The sequence below is a fragment of the Chlorocebus sabaeus genome, chromosome 16 (assembly GCF_047675955.1).
Source record: "Chlorocebus sabaeus isolate Y175 chromosome 16, mChlSab1.0.hap1, whole genome shotgun sequence".
Classification (NCBI taxonomy): Eukaryota; Metazoa; Chordata; class Mammalia; order Primates; family Cercopithecidae; genus Chlorocebus; species Chlorocebus sabaeus.
In genome coordinates, this window is record NC_132919.1 from 61,526,405 (window position 1) to 61,545,764 (window position 19,360).

Here is a 19,360-nt window from a genome sequence, read left to right on the forward strand (position 1 = left end):
ATAAGCCTAAGAAGATGGACACTATGCTGTGAAAAGTGGCTGTGGGTGGGAGGAAGGACAAAGACATGACCCGGGACCTAATCCTCCATAGATCTCTTCTGACAGTGATTATCTCAGAAGCTCAGAACTAAATGAACCACTTTGTCCCCACACACATCACCCCACAGGTGCATTCCACCTCCCACATGTCCATCCTGTGTGCACACCCTGTGCCCAGACACTTTGTCTGGGAAAGCATTCACAAGGGAAGCGAAAAGGTTGGGACTTCTGCTGCCAGCGCAGACAGCGGGAGATGCACAGATAGATACACTCAAATGAGGGCTCTTTAAGGTGGCCCTTTATCCTACAAATCACCCCGTTTTCATGGGCTATGTGTACACACACACACACACACACACACTTTAAAATAGTGCAGTTTTGAATCAGAAAAAAAAAGGCAAAAATGGTAATGTCACATCTGGTCGTCTTACAACAATATCAGCAGGCTGTCTCAAATCTGCCACAGCCTGAACTGAACCTGCCTCTCCCGAGTAACAGGTTGTTTTCACCTCCCGCAGACCATCCGCGCTGGCTTCAGATTCTCCACTACAGGCAGGGCACACGAAAACCTAATTATTATAGTCATCAATATCGACACACACAGCAAAGAAGTCACTTAATAAAATCGAGCAGCACAAATCGACCCAAAGGGGTGCCCTCCACTCCTGCCCCACGTGTCCTCGGACGCCTCGCAGACGCGGTCCCCCGCCTGCCTCCCAGGGCCCAGGTAAGGGACCAGGGTTACCTTTTGGAGAAATGCCATCCTCGGCCTGTACTGCTGGCCTTGGTGTCGGATTGTCATCTTGGCCCCTGGATGGATTCACAGCCAGAGCACCAGTGGGAGACAAGAGAAGCCCCCCAAGTTCGAAAGGCAGCCTGGCTCGCTCCAGCCCTGGGCGTCGACGGGGAGGCGGCTGGGCGGGGAGGGCGCGGGCCGGGCCCCCCTGACTCTCACTAGGCGCCGCTGACTTGGAAAGCAGCTGGAATCCGCGCCAGCCAATCCGCGAGCGGCGCCGCGGGCTCATTAGCATGCGCTGCGCGGGCGCCCACCTGCCGCCAGGGGGCGCTGTCCGGCCCTTGCCGGCACCCCGCGGAGCAGCAGGTGAGACCCGCAGGGCAGGGCCCCGGGAGGAGGAGGAGGAGGGGCGGGGAGTGGGGGAGGAGGAGGAGGGGCGGGGAGGGGGGGGAGGAGGAGGAGGGGCGGGGAGGAGGAGGAGGGGCGGGGAGGGGGGGAGGAAGAGGAGTGGGACCCGGAGGGATGAGCGAGACTTTTAACTTGGGGCGGAGTTATGCACAGAAGTGACACAAAGAGCCCTCACTAATGCAGCGCGGTGGAAAATACAGACTTTCCCATTTCAGCTCTGCCATTAACAAGCCGGCAGCCCTGGGTAAGTTCCTTACAATCTCTAAGTGTCAATGTCCTTCACTCAAAAGTAAAAATTGGAAAATGGGATCATAATATCAACAGAATAGGTTGCTATACCATTTTAATGAGGAGATGTGTAACACAGTGCTTGGCCCTCAATAAATGCTTAGAAAAAAAATTAGAGGTGGCGATTTATTGAACCAATAGAGGAATTGCTAAGATGTGGGTTTAAAAAGAGAGAGCAAAGAAGTGAAGAAGGAAGAGGGGAAGGTTGTAGTCCTCACGGGGCTAGCTGTCTGGCATTGAGCGAATTATGTTTTACTTCTCTGGTTCTTAGTGTTTCGGTTAGTTGGTTGGTTGGTTGGTTGGGGTTTGCTGTTGTTGTTGTTGTTGTTTAACTTTTTTTTGAGACAGGGTCTTGCTCTGTCACCCAGGCTGGAGTGCAGTGGTGTGATCACGGTTCGTTGCAGCCACAACCTCCCAGGCTCAAACAATCCTGCCACCTCAGCCTCCCCAGTAGCTGCGGCTACAGGCCCGCGCCACCACACCCAGCTAATTTTTACAAAAATTGTTTGTGGAGAGGGTTTCACTATGTTGCCAAGGCTGGTTTCAAACTCCTGGGCTCAATTGATCTGCCCACCTTGGCCTCCCAAAGTGCTGGGATTACAGGAGTGAGCCACTGCAGCTGGCTGGTTTGCTTATTTTAATAGACTTTATTTTTTAGAGCAGTTTTAGTTTCACAGCACAACTGAGCAGAAGGTATAGGGACATGTCATATATTCCCTCTCCCCACACATGCACAGCCTCCCCCATGATCAACATCCTCCACTGGAGTGGCCCATTTGTTGCAATTGATGAACCTACACTGACACCACATTATGTCAGCATTTTCATCTTGAGAAAAATGGCAAGGATGAAGCCTCTAAGTTACTATCAAGAGCCCTTCTGCTTTGTCATATAAAGCATTTTCTCTTAAACATACTCGATGGTTATTGAGTGTAGCAGATAAAATGTTTAAGTTGGAAGAAAACAAGAAGGCGTTTACCTTAGAAAGGCACAGTCAACCAATGTCCCTTTAAAGCAGTGGTTCTTGGCTGGCTGTGGTGGCTCACGCCTATAATTCCAGCACTTTGGGAGGCCCAGGCGGGCGAATCACTTGAGGTCAGGAGTTTGAGACCAGGCTGGCCAACATGGCAAAACCCTATCTCTATTAAAAATACAGAAATCAATCAGCCTAGTGGCACAACCTGTAATCCCAGCTACTCAGGAGGCTGAGGTGCAAGAATCACTTGAACCCAGAGGCTGCAGTGAGCCAAGACTGAGCCACTGCACTCCAGCCTGGGTGACAGAGTCAGACTCTGTCTCAAAAAAAAAAAAAAAAAAAAAAAAAACCAGTGGTTCTTCTCCATTCTCACAGGTGATATTTACCTGTAAGAATCTGATGAAAACTATGGACACTCAGGAACACACACACATACACACATGCATACACACACATTCACACAACACTGACTGAAGTTTGCAAACAATTTCATGCCTGGGCCCTCTTGTGCCTTTTCAGGAATCCCTGATTCAGAGCCTCCTATTTAGAGGACCCTGGACGCTGCAGAGATCCATCCAGGCAGAAGACCAGAGATTCTGCCAAGCAAATAGAACCATGGAGAAGTATGCTCGTGTGAGCTGAAATCCTAAGAAAATGCTGGAATATCTTGATTTTTTTCTCATAAAGCATCTTTTGAGCCTATTGTCATGCAGAGCACATGCTGGGATCTGACCAAGAAGATGAGCTATGAAGTTCCTTCCAGTTTCAGCATCCCTTATCTCTAGAAACCCTAAGCATCGAGAAGATAAGTGGCTTTCCTAAAATGAAGGATGAGAAAAATTATTCAGGAGCAAAGAGAGGCAAGAATACAAAGCGCTTTGCTCACTAATAGGATAGGAGAGGCCTCAGTGCCTGCCACTCTCCTCCCCATCCCTTCTATCAGGCCCTGCTCTCCAAGCAACTACGTTTTGTGGGACCCACCTTTGCTCACCGGACCAGAGATGCTGGGCATGGGACCCAGAGGCCAGTTCCCCACACGATAGGACCATGATGTGGATCTGAAAAACGGAGAGGAGCTTGTTAGATTATTCCCTTCACAAATGTCAGCTTGAGTCAGATAAAAGTCAGGGCCACAGGAAGCTGAGACCAAATGCAAGCTGAAGTTATGAGGTAGGCAAAATGAAAGGTGAGCAGAAGAAGCCGATCAGAAAAGGGAGGCAAACAGGCTGGGCGCGGAGGCTCACGCCTGTAATCCCAACACTTTGGGGGGCCGAAGCTGGTGGATCACCTGAGGTCAGGAGTTCGAGACAGCCTGGCGAAACCCCATCTCTACTAAAAATACAAAAAAATGAGCTGGGCGTGGTGGTGCATGCCTGTAATCCCAGCTACTTGAGAGGCTGAGGCAGGAGAATCGCTTGAACCTGGGAGGTGGAGGTTGCAGTGAGCCGAGATTTGCACTCCAGCTTGGGCAACAGAGAGATTTGCACTCCAGCTTGGGCAAAAAAATATACATATAAAAGAAAAGAAAAAAAGGGAAGCAAACAAGCTGAACAGAGAGCAGCGGAGGGGCCATGACACAGACAAGCCCCTCAGGTTAAGTTGGGTCAGTGCCTTCCCAAGGGCAAGGGTGTCTTCGGGAATCCTCCCACATTATCTGAGTCTTTGTTTCTTGCAACTGAAAGAGCCTGTCATGTAACATGGTATTCAAAGTTTCATGCCAGTGTCCTGGGGGGAAAAAATTGATTTAATTCATCGATTTATTTAATCAACAAACATATTGTTTGCCAGCCATTGTGGTAGAGTCTGGAATTCAAAGCAGAATATGACTCAGTCCTTTCTATAAGAATAAGACCAGAAAAATACAAATATAAAGAAGGAAAAAAAGAATGTGATCCAGTTCCTGTCTCAAGGAGCTCAGAGTTTAAAGTGGAAAAAGAAATGTTTTTTAAAAAGTTATAAAATAAAATCTATGTGTAATGAAGATGTAGTCAATGCAATACAGGATTTTGTGGAAAGGCACCTCACCCAGCCTGAATGGAAGAGAAGATCAGGAAGGCTTCCTGGAAGAGGAGTCTTAAAGAAGATAGGAAGTTAACCAGGTGTAGGGGCAAACAAAATTTCCTCACAGAGAACAGCACAACAAAAGGTGCAGAGGCAAGGATTAACATAATTTGAGGGTGATGACTAGGAGTTTGTTGGACACAAGGTCAAGAAGTTTGGAGGGGTCAGGCATGGTGACTCACGCTTGTAATCCCAGTACTTTGGGAGGCCGAGACGGGAGAATCACCTGAGGTCAGGAGTTCAAGATCAGCCTGGCCAACATGGTGAAACCCCCGTCTCTACCAAAAATACAAAAATTAGCTGGGTGTGGTGGCAGGCACCTGTAATCTCAGCTACTTAGGAGGCTGAATGAGGCAGGAGAATCACTTGAACCCAGGAGGCCAAGGTAAGCCAAGATCGCATCACTGCACTCCAGCCTGAGTGACAGAGAGAGACTATCTCAAAAAAAAAAAAAGGTAAAAAAAGAAAAGAAAAATTTAGAGGGTTTGGGTCAGGGATTAAATGGAAAGGGACATAAAAAATGTTTTATATCTTGATGGGAGTGCTGGTTAAACAGGGAAATAAGTTTGCCAAAACTCATCCAACTATTCTTAAAATTAGAGTATGTAATTATATGTAAACTATACCTCGAATATAAACTTTACCTCAAGTAAAAGGTTGGCCTCGTCATCTCAATGCTTTGGGAGGTTGAGTCAGGTGGATCACTTGAGGCCAGGAGTTTGAGACCCAACCTGGATAACATAGTGAGATGCTGTCTCTACAAAAAAGTTTTAAAAATTAGCCAGGCATGGTGGTGCGTACCTGTAGTCCCAGCTGCTGGGGAGGCTGAGGCAGGAGGATCACTTGAGCTCAGGATCACTACTGTACTCCAGCCTGGGTGACAGAGTGAGACCCTGCCTCAAAAAAAAAAAAAAAAAAAACAGGCCAGGCACAGTGGCTGACGCCTGTAATCCCAGCACTTTGGGAGGCTGAGGCGGGTGGATCACTTGAGGTCAGGAGTTCAAGACCAGCCTGGCCAACATGGTAAAACCCCGGCTCTACTAAAAATACAAACATTAGCTGGGCATTGGGGCAGATGCCTATAATGTCAGCTACCTAGGAGGCTGAGGCAGGAGAATCGCTTGAACCCAAGAGGCAGAGGTTGCAGTGAGCCAAAATCGTGCCACTGCACTCCAGCCTGGGTGACAGAGTGAGACTCCGTCTCAAAAAAAAAAAAAAAATTGGCCAAAAAAGCAAATAGTACCTTGCAATAAACCCATACTAAAATTAAATCCTCCTGTGACTCTGACTGAGTCAGTAAATGGACGTTCCATTATCATCAACATCAACATCATCATCAGTTTTGTGACTAGCGTCCTCTGCATCATTATCAACAAAAGAGTGTGATTCAGACCCTAAGCGGAGTCATGCTGCCCTGGGTATTGTACAACGTGATCTACACAGTCCTGGACCTTGTTCCCTGTAGGCTAAAACCTCATCCCAGTACAATCACGTGTTCATCCAGACAGAACACGCAAGCAGCAGTGCCCTTTAACGTCCAGGTCTAAGATCATCTCAATAAAATATCGCAACACCCCTAGTCAACCCAACAATTTAGTTCAGTCCAAGCGCTGCACTAAAGCTTAAAAGGACCTGTTGCCTGCCTTTGTGCCCCTCTCAAAGTCTGGGGAAAGAAACATAAACTTAAACAGTTCATTTGGACATGATGGATGTTTCAGATCGCTGCCAAGCCAAGACTTCCATGAAGGGACTTCTTAGAAGTGTGGCAGGGTTAAAGGAGCCACTAAGGGATGTTAAAGATCCCAGGTAATATAATAGCGACCATGGGAAGCTGTTATCCATTTTCTAGGCATTTAAGGATGGAAAGCCAGAGCCCTGCTGGGAGGGGGGCTGTTATCTTGGAGGGAGAAAGCCTGAGGGAATACGTACCCCGGCTCTCTCTCCTCCTGCCCTCCATCTCCTGTTTCCTCCCAGTGTTCAGTCTTGACCCAAATCCAGAGGGCAATGGGTCTGCAGTCTTTTAGAGTCAGCCTCCTGCAGTGCAGAGACAGAGAAGGGCAAAAATTCTGGGGGCTGGAAAGGACACAGGGGAGTCACACTGTGAAGAGGCAGCACATGGGTTAAATGTCTATGGTAGTGTGCACGCCCAGATCTCGGTCTCAGAGTTCATCCTCTGTCCCCAAGCACTTTGGACAACTCAGGTACAGCACCTCCCACACCTGCACAAAGAGACATATCCCTGACCTGGACAGAAATGGTGTCGGGTTCATCTGACTCCCGGAGTCACTGCCCATCCTCTGCCCTTGCTTACGTTTCATCTAATTGTCTTGTGTAAAGTATTATAAGTGTATATTACATTTGCAATTCTAAAAAAAAATTATACAGAGAGAAAAACCTTCAGGTGCATGAATGTTTCTTCTTAGGTCCTTGTAGCCAATACAGCATGAAGACATACTCTGGTGGGAAACCAAAGGGCATTATTTTCCACACTGAGCATATCAAGTCAGCTGGGCAGAGTCTCTATGCACCTCATGGGTCAGCCCAAGTTCAACAATAAAGGGAAGTGACGGTTGGACGCACCCACCTTTATCTCTGCACTTTCACATTCTCTACAAAGAAGCCATGTTGGACCTCTGGAAGCTGGCCAAACCTGGTGGCCCCGGGTGTTTGATCAGGGAAAGAAGGAGAAAAAGAAGAGTTGGTACTTCCTAGAAGGCTTCCTGCCTCTTCCTCATCTAGGGATTGTTCAGAAACTATTTCAACCTAGTGGGGACCACCAGCTACCACCACAAACCACAGTCCTATCATAGAAACCTGGTTCCTCTCAATCTTTTTTATCCTAAATTAAATTCACTGGATGCATCCAGAAAAGATATTTTTCACATGCATTGCTCGAGATGAACATAGCAAAAAAAGAACAAATCGCACCTTTCTCTGTTCCCCACCCCTTCCCAATTCTGTAGGGTACACTTCCATCTAAGGACCAGGTCAGATTAGAACTGTTGAAGGGCATTTGCTACTTGTTTTAAGGGTATTATTATGTTTTATTATAGAAAATTTAGAAATACAGAGTTTTAAAAAATGACAGTATGGGAAAAGGTACTTTTATGACTTATAATAAGCTTTGGTTTTAAGACAGTGCTGGGATTAGCAGGGTGTGAAGACCATGAAGCACAAGATGTGTGCCCTTGTCCCTCCGCTGCCTCTGACCAGATAGGAGCCTTTTGTTCACAGCTTCATGGAGTATAGTTGGCATACAATAAACTGCACATATTTAAAGTGTGCAATTTGATACGTTTTGGCATATATATATACACCCATGAAACTGTACACACAATCAAGATAGGGAAATTATCCATCATCCCCCAAAATTTCTTTGCACCACCTTCTGACCTTCGCCTCCTTCCCTACACTGTCCCCACATAACCACTGACCTGCTTTCTGTCACTATGGATTAGTTGGATGGGTGACTTTGTTTTTTTTTTTAATTATTATTTATTTATTTATTTATTTATTTTTAGCTCTGTCACCCAGGCTGGAGTGCAGTGGCACGATCATAGCTCACTGCAACCTCCAACTTCTGGGCTCAGGCAATCTTCCTGCCTCAGGCTCCCGAGTAGCTGAGAGGCATGCACCACCATGCCAGGCCAATTCTTTTATGTTTTGTAGAGACAAGGTCTCGCTGTGTTGCACATGCTGGACTCCAAATCCTGGGCTTAAACGATTCTCCAGCCTCAGCCTCCCAAGGAACTGGGATTACAGATGTGTGCCACCACACCCAGTGAGGATGGGTGACTTTGATCAAGTTACCTAACCTCTCTGATTCTCTGGTTTCTCACTAGTAATATGTAATTTCAAAAAGAAACAGACGTGATGAATTCAAAACTCCCCTCAAATTTGGAAATCCTATGAGGTCAGTATTCTGAGGAGAATAAAAAGCTCAATCAGCCCTGAGGTGTAGCAGAATGGGAACAGTGCTCCCCCTAAGTCAAGGCCCTTCTGAACTTAGACCAACCACCCCAAAATGGGACTCCATGTGGCAGACATTCAAAAAAGCTGAAGGCTACCAACAACATTCCCTACAAGTTATCACACAGAGATCAGGGATGGGGCAAGAGGGACCTACTTTAGAAAAAGAGACCTCAGGAAAATGTACTAATTGCTGCACTCCATTTGTATTAATCTTACTGAAGCCCCTTTCTTTGGCCAAACATTCCCACCCTGCAAAGGATGCTTAAACAGAATGCACGCCAACTGAGGGTCCTCTACTGACACTGGCCCCCAAGATCCAGCTGGAGGCTTGTGCCTCCCTCAGTGTTTCTGCCAACTGCCCAGGTTCCCCCCTTGCCCTGACTGTGACAGGATGGCTACAGCACCACAGCTGTGTGGATAGGGGGGGATCCCACCTCCTCCTTCAGCTTCCACCAGCCACCACCACTCTTTGTAAGGAACTGAGAGGGTGGTAGGGAATAAGCATCTGTCTTATGGTTTTCCAAAGCATGGGATTTTCCAAAACTCCTGCCCGTTTTACCCTTGGTTTTCCCAGAAATGGAAATGTCTGGAAGGGCACAGGAAGATGATTGATACAGGAGACACAAAGAAAATAAAAACATTAACTCCTGCAAGAATGCATTTTTAATCCAGTTCAGGTGTTGCTTCTAAAGATCCACTTTCCCTAGGCTCATTTCTCTTTGTTTTGATGTGTGAACCTAATAATCGCTTTCTCTATCTGTGAATCAATCAGTCTGTCTATCTAACCATCCATCCATCCATCCATCCATCCATCCATCCATCCATCCATCCATGCATCCATCCATCTTCATCTCTATGTCTTGTTACATCACCTGAACCTTGGAAAAGCTAATTGTGCTTTTTTTCTCATCTTTCTTTATCTTTAGTAGACAGCCCTTCTGGGTTCAAAATTTCAACCACCCTGCTGACAGCAAATGAGGTGTTAAAAAGTACAAATTCTGACCGGGCACAGTGGTTCACACCTGTAATCTCAGCACTTTGGGAGGCCATGGTGGGCAGATCACTTGAGGTCAGGAGTTTGTGACCAGCCTGGCCAGCATGGCAAAACCCAGTCTCCACTAAAAAATACAAAAATTAGCCGGGAATGGTGGCACATGCCCATTAATCCCAGCTACTTGGGAGGCTGAGGTAGGAGAATCGCTTGGACCTGGGATGCAGAGATTGCAGTGAGCCAAGATTGTGCCACTGCACCCCAGCTTGGGCAACAGAGTGAGACTTCATCTCAAAAAAAAAAAAAAAAAAAAAAAGTACAAATCCTTAGGGGTGGAGGGAATGAGAAACGACTGCTAATGAGTTTAGTGTTTCTTCTTGAAAATGTTCTGGAATTTGTAGTAGAGATTCAACCTGTGAATATGCCAAAACTACTGAGTTGTGTACTTTAATAGGGTAAATTTTATGGTATGTGAATTATATCTCAATTTTTAAAAAATACATAAGCCAGGTACAGTGGCATGTACCTGTAATCACAGCTATTTAGGAGGCTAAGGGAGGAAGATCACTTGAGCCCAGCAGTGTGAGGCTGCAGTAAGCTATGACTGCACCACTGCACCTCAGCCTGGGTGACAAAGCAAGACCCTGTCTCTAAAAAAAATAATGATAATAGAAGGAGCATTCTGTCCTCCTAGAATATTCTACTAGATCTTCATCCTAAGGGCAACTGGGCTTGTCCCCCGGGGTGTCATACCCATTATAGGGGAGGTTGCTTTGCTCCTCTGTCATCACCCTATTTCCAGGCTGGTATTATGAGTTCCCCAAGCTTCCCACTGCCACTTCTGAACCATCGTTCTTCCACTTTGGTGCTAAACCCTTCCTCCTCTGAGGCGTACACACCCATCTCCACCACCCTACTCCTCCTAGTACTCTTGTCTTTCTCCAGATTTTCCCCCACAGAACTTGAGCACCTTACCCACATCCTCCTCTTGTCCATCCCGGGTGATTTCAGAGTCCCAATGGATGAACTCCCAACTTTCTGACCCTCAACCTCCTCCCTTCCAGCGATCTTTGCTTCTGCTTCACTTCAGCTAACCACTTCCATGGCCATATCCCAATCTTAACTTTGAGCTGAGTCATCTTGGAAAGTCTTGAACTTGCATATTTGTCCTCTAAGTCCAGCATTCAGTCCTGCTCAGGGTTCACTTACCTGTTGTTCATCATCATGAAACCTCCAGGTCCCAGGACCCTCTGTTTGCTCCAAGTGTCCCATCCCTCATGAGTTAGGTCTTCCCTCCTCTCAGCTTAAGTCTGCCACATTTGCTATCTTCATTTCTTTTTATTTTTCTCTGCGCCCAGGGGTCTCACTGCCACCCAGGCTGGAGTGCAATGGCGTGATCTCAGCTCACACAGGCTCAACCTCCCGGGCTCCAGTGATCCTCTGCCCTCAGCCTCCTGAGTAGCTGGGACTACAGGCGCGTGCCACCATGCCCGGCTAAATTTTTTTTGTAGTTTTGGTGAAGATGGAGTTTTGCCATGTTACCCAGGTTTGAACTCCTGAGCTCAAGCGATCCACCCACCTCGACCTCCTGAAGTGCTGAGATTACAGGCACAAGCCACTGCACCTGGCCTACTACCTTCTTAAGGGCCTCTCAAGAAGAGCCCCTCACCTTCTCTCTAACAGACTTGTCCAAAATTTCCCAGTCATGGATCAATCAATCCCATACCCAGGTAGACACAGCCAGAATTTATTATTTATTTATTTATTTATTTATTTCGAGACGGAGTCTCGTTCTGTTGCCCAGGCTGTAGTGCAGTGGTGCAATCTTGGCTCACTGCAGCCTCCACCTCCCAAGTTCAAGCAATTCTCCTGCCTCAGCCTCCTGAGTAGCTGGGACTACAGGCTCATGCCACCATGTCCGGCTGAGTTTTGGTTTTTTGTTTCATTTTGTTTTCTGTTCATTTGTTTGTTTAGTAGACTTGGGCTTTCACCAAGTTGGCCAGGCTGGCCTCAAACTCGTGACCCCAAGTGATCTGCCCACCTTGGCTTCCCAAAGTGCTGGGATTACAGGCATGAGCCACCGTGCCTGGCCAACACAGCCAGAATTTATTTCACTGAATTTATGTCACTGTTATCTACCAGTTCAGGGAGGCTGAGCACTGCAGTCATGGAAAGAGCACAGAATTTGGAACAAAATAAACCATGGCTGAGTCTTGGTTTGGCTGCTTACTAACATGTGTGCCTCTGGGCAAAGCCTCCACTTTCTAATAATTCATTTGTTTGCTATGAGAAAATCAAATTATTCTTAACAAATTATAATTAATATTGTAAGTGAAAATGTTTAGGCCAGGCATGGTAACTCACGCCTGTAATCCCAGCACTTTGGGAGGCCAAAGCAGGCGGATCACCTGAGGTAAGGAGTTTGAGACCAGCCTGGCCAACATGATGAAACTTCATCTTTACTAAAAATACAAAAATTAGCTGGGTGTGGTGGCATACACCTGTAATCCCAGCTACTTGGGAGGCTGAGGCAGGAGAATCACTTGAACCTGGGAGGTAGAGGTTGCAGTGAGCCGAGATCATGACAATGCACTCCAGCCTGGGCAACAGAGTGAGACCCCATCTCAAAAAACAAAAAAAAAGTGAAAATGTTTGCTCAGTTGCAGAATCTGGTGGTAGGAGAAGTTAGTTAAGTCAAGAAGTCCTCTATCTGTTAGGTTCCGGCTGCCTCACTGAAGGCTGCTAAGGGTTACCAGTACCTGAATTAGGACACCATTACATTAATACCAATTAGGACTTCATGGAAAAACTTTCTAACAACTAATTTTGTTCTTTAAACTAAGCAGATGATCTCACAGACCAGGCAACTGGGTGTCTTTGGAGTGTTCCCAGCGTTAGTGGCCATGGTCCAAAGTTGTAGATGAGATCTACTCTATACTCAATGGCAAACTGTGCTCCTGTCCATCTCTTTCAACTCTGAGAATTTCTGAGTCTCAGATGGATTCCAGGAGAGTCTTGTACGGCAGAGAAATTGATGCTGGTATCACTCATTCAGTATCACCATCAAAAGATGAGCAATCACTCATTAGAAAGGGTTTTCGTGGCTCAAGCCTGTAATCCCAGCACTTTGGGAGGCCGAGACGGGCGGATCACGAGGTCAGGAGATCGAGACCATCCTGGCTAACACGGTGAAACCCTGTCCCTACTAAAAAATACAAAAAACTAGCCAGGCGAGGTGGTGAGCGCCTGTAGTCCCAGCTACTCGGGAGGCTGAGGCAGGAGAATGGCGTGAACCTGGGAGGCGGAGCTTGCAGTGAGCCGAGATCCGGCCACTGCACTCCAGCCTGGGGAACAGAGTGAGACTCCGTCTCAAAAAAAAAAAGAAAGAAAGGGTTTTCAAGGGTTTCCAGGCCGGCCTGACACATCTGCTCCAGGCACCTAATGAAGCCTGCCCCTTCCCTAGTGTCTTACTGTATCTTTGTTGAGATGGGGTCTTGCTATGTTGCACAGGCTGGTGTTGAACTCCTGGGCTCAAAGGATCCTCCGGCCTTGGCCTCCCAAAATGCTGGGATTACAGTTGTGAGCCACCATGCCCGGCCTTGTTGACTGTATCTTAAGCTTCCTCTACGCTTTGCATTTTATGTCTGAATGTTTGCGTATGAATACCGGCCTTGCAGGGCGGTCTTTCTTGAAGGTAGACTGGATCGATCTGGATCTGAAGAGAATGCTCATTTCTCCTTTTAGTCTCCAAGGAAAGAGATGATTCCTAAGGCAGAAAAAGGAAGCAGTAATTCAGAAAGTGAATCTTAAGCACAAGTCTGTCCCTAGAACTCATCTGTCCACCATATGGGAGCCAGTCTAGGGATAGGGAGATAGGCAGTCTGCAATCCCCAGGGATCAAGTTTTTTGTTTCTATGGTTTTTTTTAAAGAAAATTCTTCATATTCATGTGGTTCCCTCTATTCCCCTTTTGTTGATCATCTAGGCTTTATTACCTTTTCACTAGTTGTTCCGACTTCTTTCTCAGCTCTGGACTCGAGGCTATTCTGTTTTCTTCAAGAAGACTTTATTGAGCACCATTTCTGGGGTGGGAACAGTGTTAAGCACCCAGAGTACAAAGGTGAATAAGACACAGTCCCACCTTTGGGGTATTCCCTGTAGGAAAGAAAAATATAAAATAAATGTCTAGGATAATGCAGTAGATGATATTGCAACATGTGGAAAGTAAACAGAAAAGGAAAGAAAGGAAAGGTGGTGATAAAGCGTGCTAGACAGAGAAAATATTGATCAGAGTCACAGAGGCAGGAACTGATGATGGTAGGACGTAACAAGCATTATTATATCTGCTTCATTCATTTAATTTTTACCCTGTGAGGCAGGGGACTATTAATGTGCTCATTCAACAAATGAGTATACTGAGAGTCAGAGAAGCTGAATAACAAGCTGACATACATGCATCTGTTAAGCAGCAGAGCCAGGACTAGGGGGCCTTCAGTCTGGCTCCTGACTTCATGTCTTACTGCCTCACCATGCTGGGATATTCTCATTGGCCAGACCTGCGTCATGGGCTCACCCCAGAAGTAGATTGAGGGCTAGCAGGTTTCCCACAGAAAAATCCTACTGTTAAAATCATTAAAAGAAAAACTGAATGTTGGGCAAACAAAAACAATGGTTGTCCATTGCAGAATCACTTCAAAAATACAGCTTTTCCTTTCTCTTGCATTATTTGCTTGAGATAAATTTTCACAGATGGGATCCCATGAGTCACGGTGGCTTTTGATATAAAATGCCAAGTAGTTTTTCAACAGGATGGCATATATTTACATTCCGTCTGCTCAGAATGAACTAATTTCACCACACCTTTATTTGTGTTGGATGCCATATGTTTTATAAACCTAGACAATTCTAATTTTACTAGATTCTACAGTTATTTGTATTTGCATCGTTTTCCCTATCCCTTTTTAGAGTGGAAAATACAGATAAGAAAGTCTATAGGCCGGGCGCGGTGACTCAAGCCTGTAATCCCAGCACTTTGGGAGGCCGAGACGGGTGGATCACGAGGTCAGGAGATCGAGACCATCCTGGCTAACACGGTGAAACCCCATCTCTACTAAAAAATACAAAAAACTAGCCGGGCGAGGTGGCGGGCGCCTGTAGTCCCAGCTACTCGGGAGGCTGAGGCAGGAGAATGGCGTGAACCCGGGAGGCGGAGCTTGCAGTGAGCTGAGATCCGGCCACTGCACTCCAGCCTGGGCGACAGAGCAAGACTCTGTCTCAAAAAAAAAAAAAAAAAAGAAAGTCTATATAAGTTGGTTAGCAAGAACCTTCGAATCAACAGATGGGCCAGCTGGAGCCCTGGGAGCCCATGGAAGGACAGGTGTGTCTCTCCTGCCCGCGGCCCTAGGGACCAGAGGGCAGGGTCTGTGCTGAGATATGAGACCAGCTCATTCAGACCCAGCCTGGGGTTCAAACTCAAAAGGAACTTCAAATGTCAAACATGTTTGGGTTATTATTATTATTATTACTAGTCATCTCAGCTGTGTTATTGCATGAATGTTAGACTTCATCTAAATTTTTAAATGCATGTGTGCATACACTACCGGAAAAACCGCTAGAGAGACTTGTTGACTTTGGCGATGTCCTAGTGTGTTCCTGTGTCTTCATTTTGTTAAATCGTGATGAAAGCAATTTCCGAGACTCTGCTGGTGGTACTGCCAGGTGCGCACGAGTGTGAAGGGGTAGGAAAGGGATCACGAAGAGATGAACCGATGCTCCTTCCCCTCCTCGCTGCGAGGCCACTTTCTTTTGCACCAGAGACCTCAGGCTCTGCCGCCTGAGGCCCAGACCATAGAGATGCAGAAACCTCCGGATTCCTAGAGAGGAAATGCGAACTCAGGAAGTCGGCTTCTGCCGGCGGCCCACTTCCGGCTTCCTTCAGGCAGCGCGAGTGCACTGAGTTCGCGGGCTTCTGTCTACTGGAGGGTTTCTCGCATCTACTTAGGTCCCTGCTCTGGGCTTAGGGGAGGCCTTGCCGGGTGGACGCGAGCCCCTAATGCCGATTCTGGGGCCGCAGGCGGGGCCTTCTCCACGGAACTCGCACGCCGCGGGATTTGGGCCAGGGTGGAAGGCTTTTCGGAGGGGCCACCTTGAAGCCCGTAGCGCCGGGATTCCTTTCTCTTAAGTGCTACTTCAAGATCGGCCCCTCAAATACCTAAGCTCTGGACTTTCCTCTATATAACCCCTACAGGCTCGAAAAAAATAATGGTGACACTGCAACTTAAAAGTATTTAGTTTAGGCCGGGCGCATTGGCTCACGCCTGTAATCCCAGCACTCTGGGAAGCCAAGTTGGGAGGATCGCTGGAGCTCAAGAGTTAGAGACCAGCCTGGGCAACATAGCGAGACCCCGTCTCTACTAAAAAATACAAAAATTAGCCGGGTGTGGTGGTGTGCACCTGTGGTCCCAGCTGCTCGGGAGGCTGAGGTGGGAGGATCGCTTGAGCCTGGGAGGTCGAGGCTGCAAGTGAGCCGTGGTGGTGCCCCTGCACTCCAGCCTGGGTGACGCAGCGAGACCTGTAGATATATATATATATATATATATTTTTTTTTTAGGACCCATTTTTCCCGTATGTAGGAGAACGACTGACTTGTCAATTTTAAAAACAGTCAAGTAACTAAAACAAAACAAAAAATGCACTTTAGTATTGTGACCAGATATGGGGAAGAAGATTAGTTCTTATGACCCTGGAAGAGAAGAGTACAAGAACTATGCAGACAATGCCACTTGGAAGGAGGATTGGAGGTACAGGGGTAGAAAGGGTCCTAACGTCCTCCCTGTGGGAGAGGAGGGTGAAGACAAAATCAAGATCTCTTTACCAAAGGCCATGCGGGGTGGTGCACGCCTGTAGTCCCAGCTACTCCGGAGGCTGAGGCTTGAGCCTGGGAGGCGGAGGTTGCAGTGAGTTGAGATCGTGCCACTGCACTCCAGCGTGGGCGACAGAATGAGACCCTATCTTAAGAAAAAAAAAAAAATCTTACCAAGGAGAAATGGGACTCATGAGTGTAGACTACTAGTTTGAGAATACTGGCCTGGATTCTGTACCAGGGCAGCCATTTACCACAGGTGTTAGTTGCTCAATAATTTCGACATGTTATTTACTGTTCATGATGTATGGTGGAGGAAGGCCAAGGCCAGGTTTTATTCATTTCCATTTCCAGGAGTTATATGGCTTGTGGCACTTCACTGATTATGAATCATTTTCTTGAACGTTCATAAAACGGAAACTATCCATTCATAAAATGGAAACTATTCATGTGTGAAACTGATACACCTTCTCTGACACTTGTATGAGACTGTGTTGGGAAATAGTCCCTATAAAGAAGCATTTACCATGATGTGTTCCTGAGGAGAAAATGAGAAAGAAGGAAGTTTGGGATCTGCCTGTCTCTTAACACAGTTAATAGAATATTAGATCGCTCAGAGAAGGCCTACAGTAATGAACTTGCTTAACTTTGTTTAGTCTGGTGTTTCTGTAGCATTTTGACCACAGTAACTTTAAAGTAACACTCTATTAATATCCCTCCCATGTGGTTTTTCCCAGAACACATTTTGCAAAATGCTGACATAAATCATTCACCTGGGCACAGAACTGCTCGGAAGGCACTCTCGGCTCTCAAAAGGCATTTCAGATCTACTTTTTTGAAATCATCTGACTGGATTTCGGTAAGGATAGTTTCCGTTTTATGAACGTTTGAGAAAATGATTTCTAATTAGTGAAGTGCCACAAGCCATATAACACCTGGAAAAGGAAATGAACAAAACCTAGCCTTGACCTTCCTCCGCATACATCATGAACAGTAAATAACATCTCAATATTATTGAGCAAACACTATCAATATACAGTTATTTATAAAACAGTAGAAATTATTATTTGGAAAAATGTGAATTGTGTTAAGGAAATTCTAAAATTCAGTAGATTCAGGGATTCTTAATGACAAACCTAGAAATTTGTTCACAGTCTTCTAGATGGACCTATTTTAATAAGACATAATCAATATTTTCTAACTGTATAAATAGAATGTAACTAAAAACCATTTAAATGTGTTGTATATTTGCATTGATATTCATTGGAACCTTGCTCTGACATTATAGAGTAAAATTTAGAACAATTGTTTTGAATATCATTCAATATAGCTTCATTACTGAAACTATCTTGTTTGGCATAAACCTTCTTCAAGTAGAGCTACAAATTGACTTACTAGTATATTACTAAACTGTTGGAGTTTCAAACGTGACCTGACTGGGGATGACTGGGTAACAATGCCTTGGACTGTCTTCTTCCAGTGTCCTGTGCTTCACTGTAGGGCCAAAAAGCTGATTCCATTAGTTGACACAGAGGTAAGCAGGATCCAGAGGACACATGCTAACCAAACTAAAAGAAGTTGTATAAACCTGGAAAGTGAGTTAATTCCTTTCTAATGAAAAAATATAATTATCCGTCAGACTGGATCATTGTATTTGCCAACAGTGTGTTTCTTTCCGGTAGGAAGATCTACATGGGAGGCTAGATTCTTATATTGTATTGAAACATAGTGAGCTTGGAATCAGAACAAGGAGATGGTCGGGAGTTCAAGACTAGCCTGGCTAACATGGTGAAACCCTGTCTCTACTAAAAATACAAAAATTAGCCGGGCATGGTGGCATGCACCTGTAACCCCAGCTACTCAGGAGGCTGAGGCAAGAGAAGCGCTTGAACCCTGGAGGTGGAGGTTGCAGTGAGCCGAGATCACACCACTGCACTTCAGCCTGGGCGACAGAGCGAGACTCTGTCTCAAAACTAACTAACTAACTAACTAAATAAATAAAGTGTACTGAAATTGTGCTACCTTTTACCCCCAAATAGCAAAAAAACCATACATTTTGTTTATAGGGGTCTCCATCCCACTGACCACCTGCCTCTGCTTCATATTTGACTATCAGTATTTAAAGTGTTAACATCCCTCCCTTTCTTCAGGCCTTAGACTAACCCCCATCACTACCACCCTTTTTATTGGACCTCAGGCTTATTGAATTGGGGTTAGTCATAATTCTCAGTCCCTGGTACACAAACATCTTTGTTCCATGCATGGCCCTTTCTATTTATTTTATTCTATTTAGATTTATTTAATAGTATTGGGAATATTTCATGAACCAACATGACCAAAAACTTAACAGTTACAACATGCTCCTGTCTGACCAACCTTCCTGTTTCCCTGTCTACAGGGGTGACCACTATGATAAACTCTGTAAAGATTATGCTCTTGCCTTTGGAGTTTTTTGTTTTGTCACAGCCATTTATATCTAAACAATACATTGGTTACTTTTACTTTTTTAAAACTTTATCAAAAGAGTGTCTTACTGTATTTTATCTTCTGGGACTAGCTTTTTTTACTCAACATTATGCAGCTAACATTAATATATGTAGTGGTGTTTAGCTCATTCATTTTCATTACTTATATGTCATTTTGATTATACCCATCATCCTTTCATAGTTTTACATTAGTTTAGTTCCAGACCCTTTCGTCATCCAATAAAGAAGAACATTTTCTTAGGCACTTTTGTGCTCATTTTCACTCTTTATTCGTCTGCCATTTATCAAGTGAACCACAGTGGGTAAAAGGTTAACAAAACTCTTTCCACTACTCAACAAGAACGTGACCTTCAGCTAACTTGTGTTAGTTATTGCTGAATAGCAAATGTCCACAAAACGTAGTGGCTTCACACAACAAGTATTTATTATCTCACAGTTTCTGTGGGTCAGGAATTTGGCAGCATCTTAGCCAGGTAGTGCTGGCTAGGGTTCTCTCATGAGACTGTAGTGTAGGTGTTCGTCAGGGCTATATTCATCTGAAG

At 45.7% G+C, this 19,360-nt stretch overlaps 1 protein-coding gene and 1 long non-coding RNA gene across 4 annotated transcripts in view; both read right to left on the reverse strand.

The window, feature by feature from the left end:
* Positions 1-5,371, reverse strand: part of RGS9 (regulator of G protein signaling 9) — a 94,553-nt gene extending 89,182 nt beyond the window's left edge. For 2 of the 3 annotated variants that reach the window (XM_008012064.3, XM_008012063.3), the window contains exon 1: positions 785-1,021. In XM_008012064.3, coding sequence (XP_008010255.1) covers positions 785-841 — 57 coding nt within the window. In that variant the 5' untranslated portion in view covers positions 842-1,021. Of the gene's footprint in view, positions 1-784; positions 1,022-3,428 lie in introns of those variants that run through there. The other variant, XM_008012065.3, reaches the window with a different exon arrangement.
* A 5,829-nt stretch (positions 5,372-11,200) lies between these two features.
* LOC119622110 (uncharacterized) lies at positions 11,201-15,380 on the reverse strand. Its single transcript, XR_005238714.2, has 3 exons — positions 15,071-15,380; positions 13,466-13,625; positions 11,201-13,237 (listed from the first exon to the last, which is right to left on the reverse strand). It is a non-coding gene; the product is annotated as an uncharacterized lncRNA (long non-coding RNA).
* Between the last annotated feature and the right edge of the window lie 3,980 nt (positions 15,381-19,360).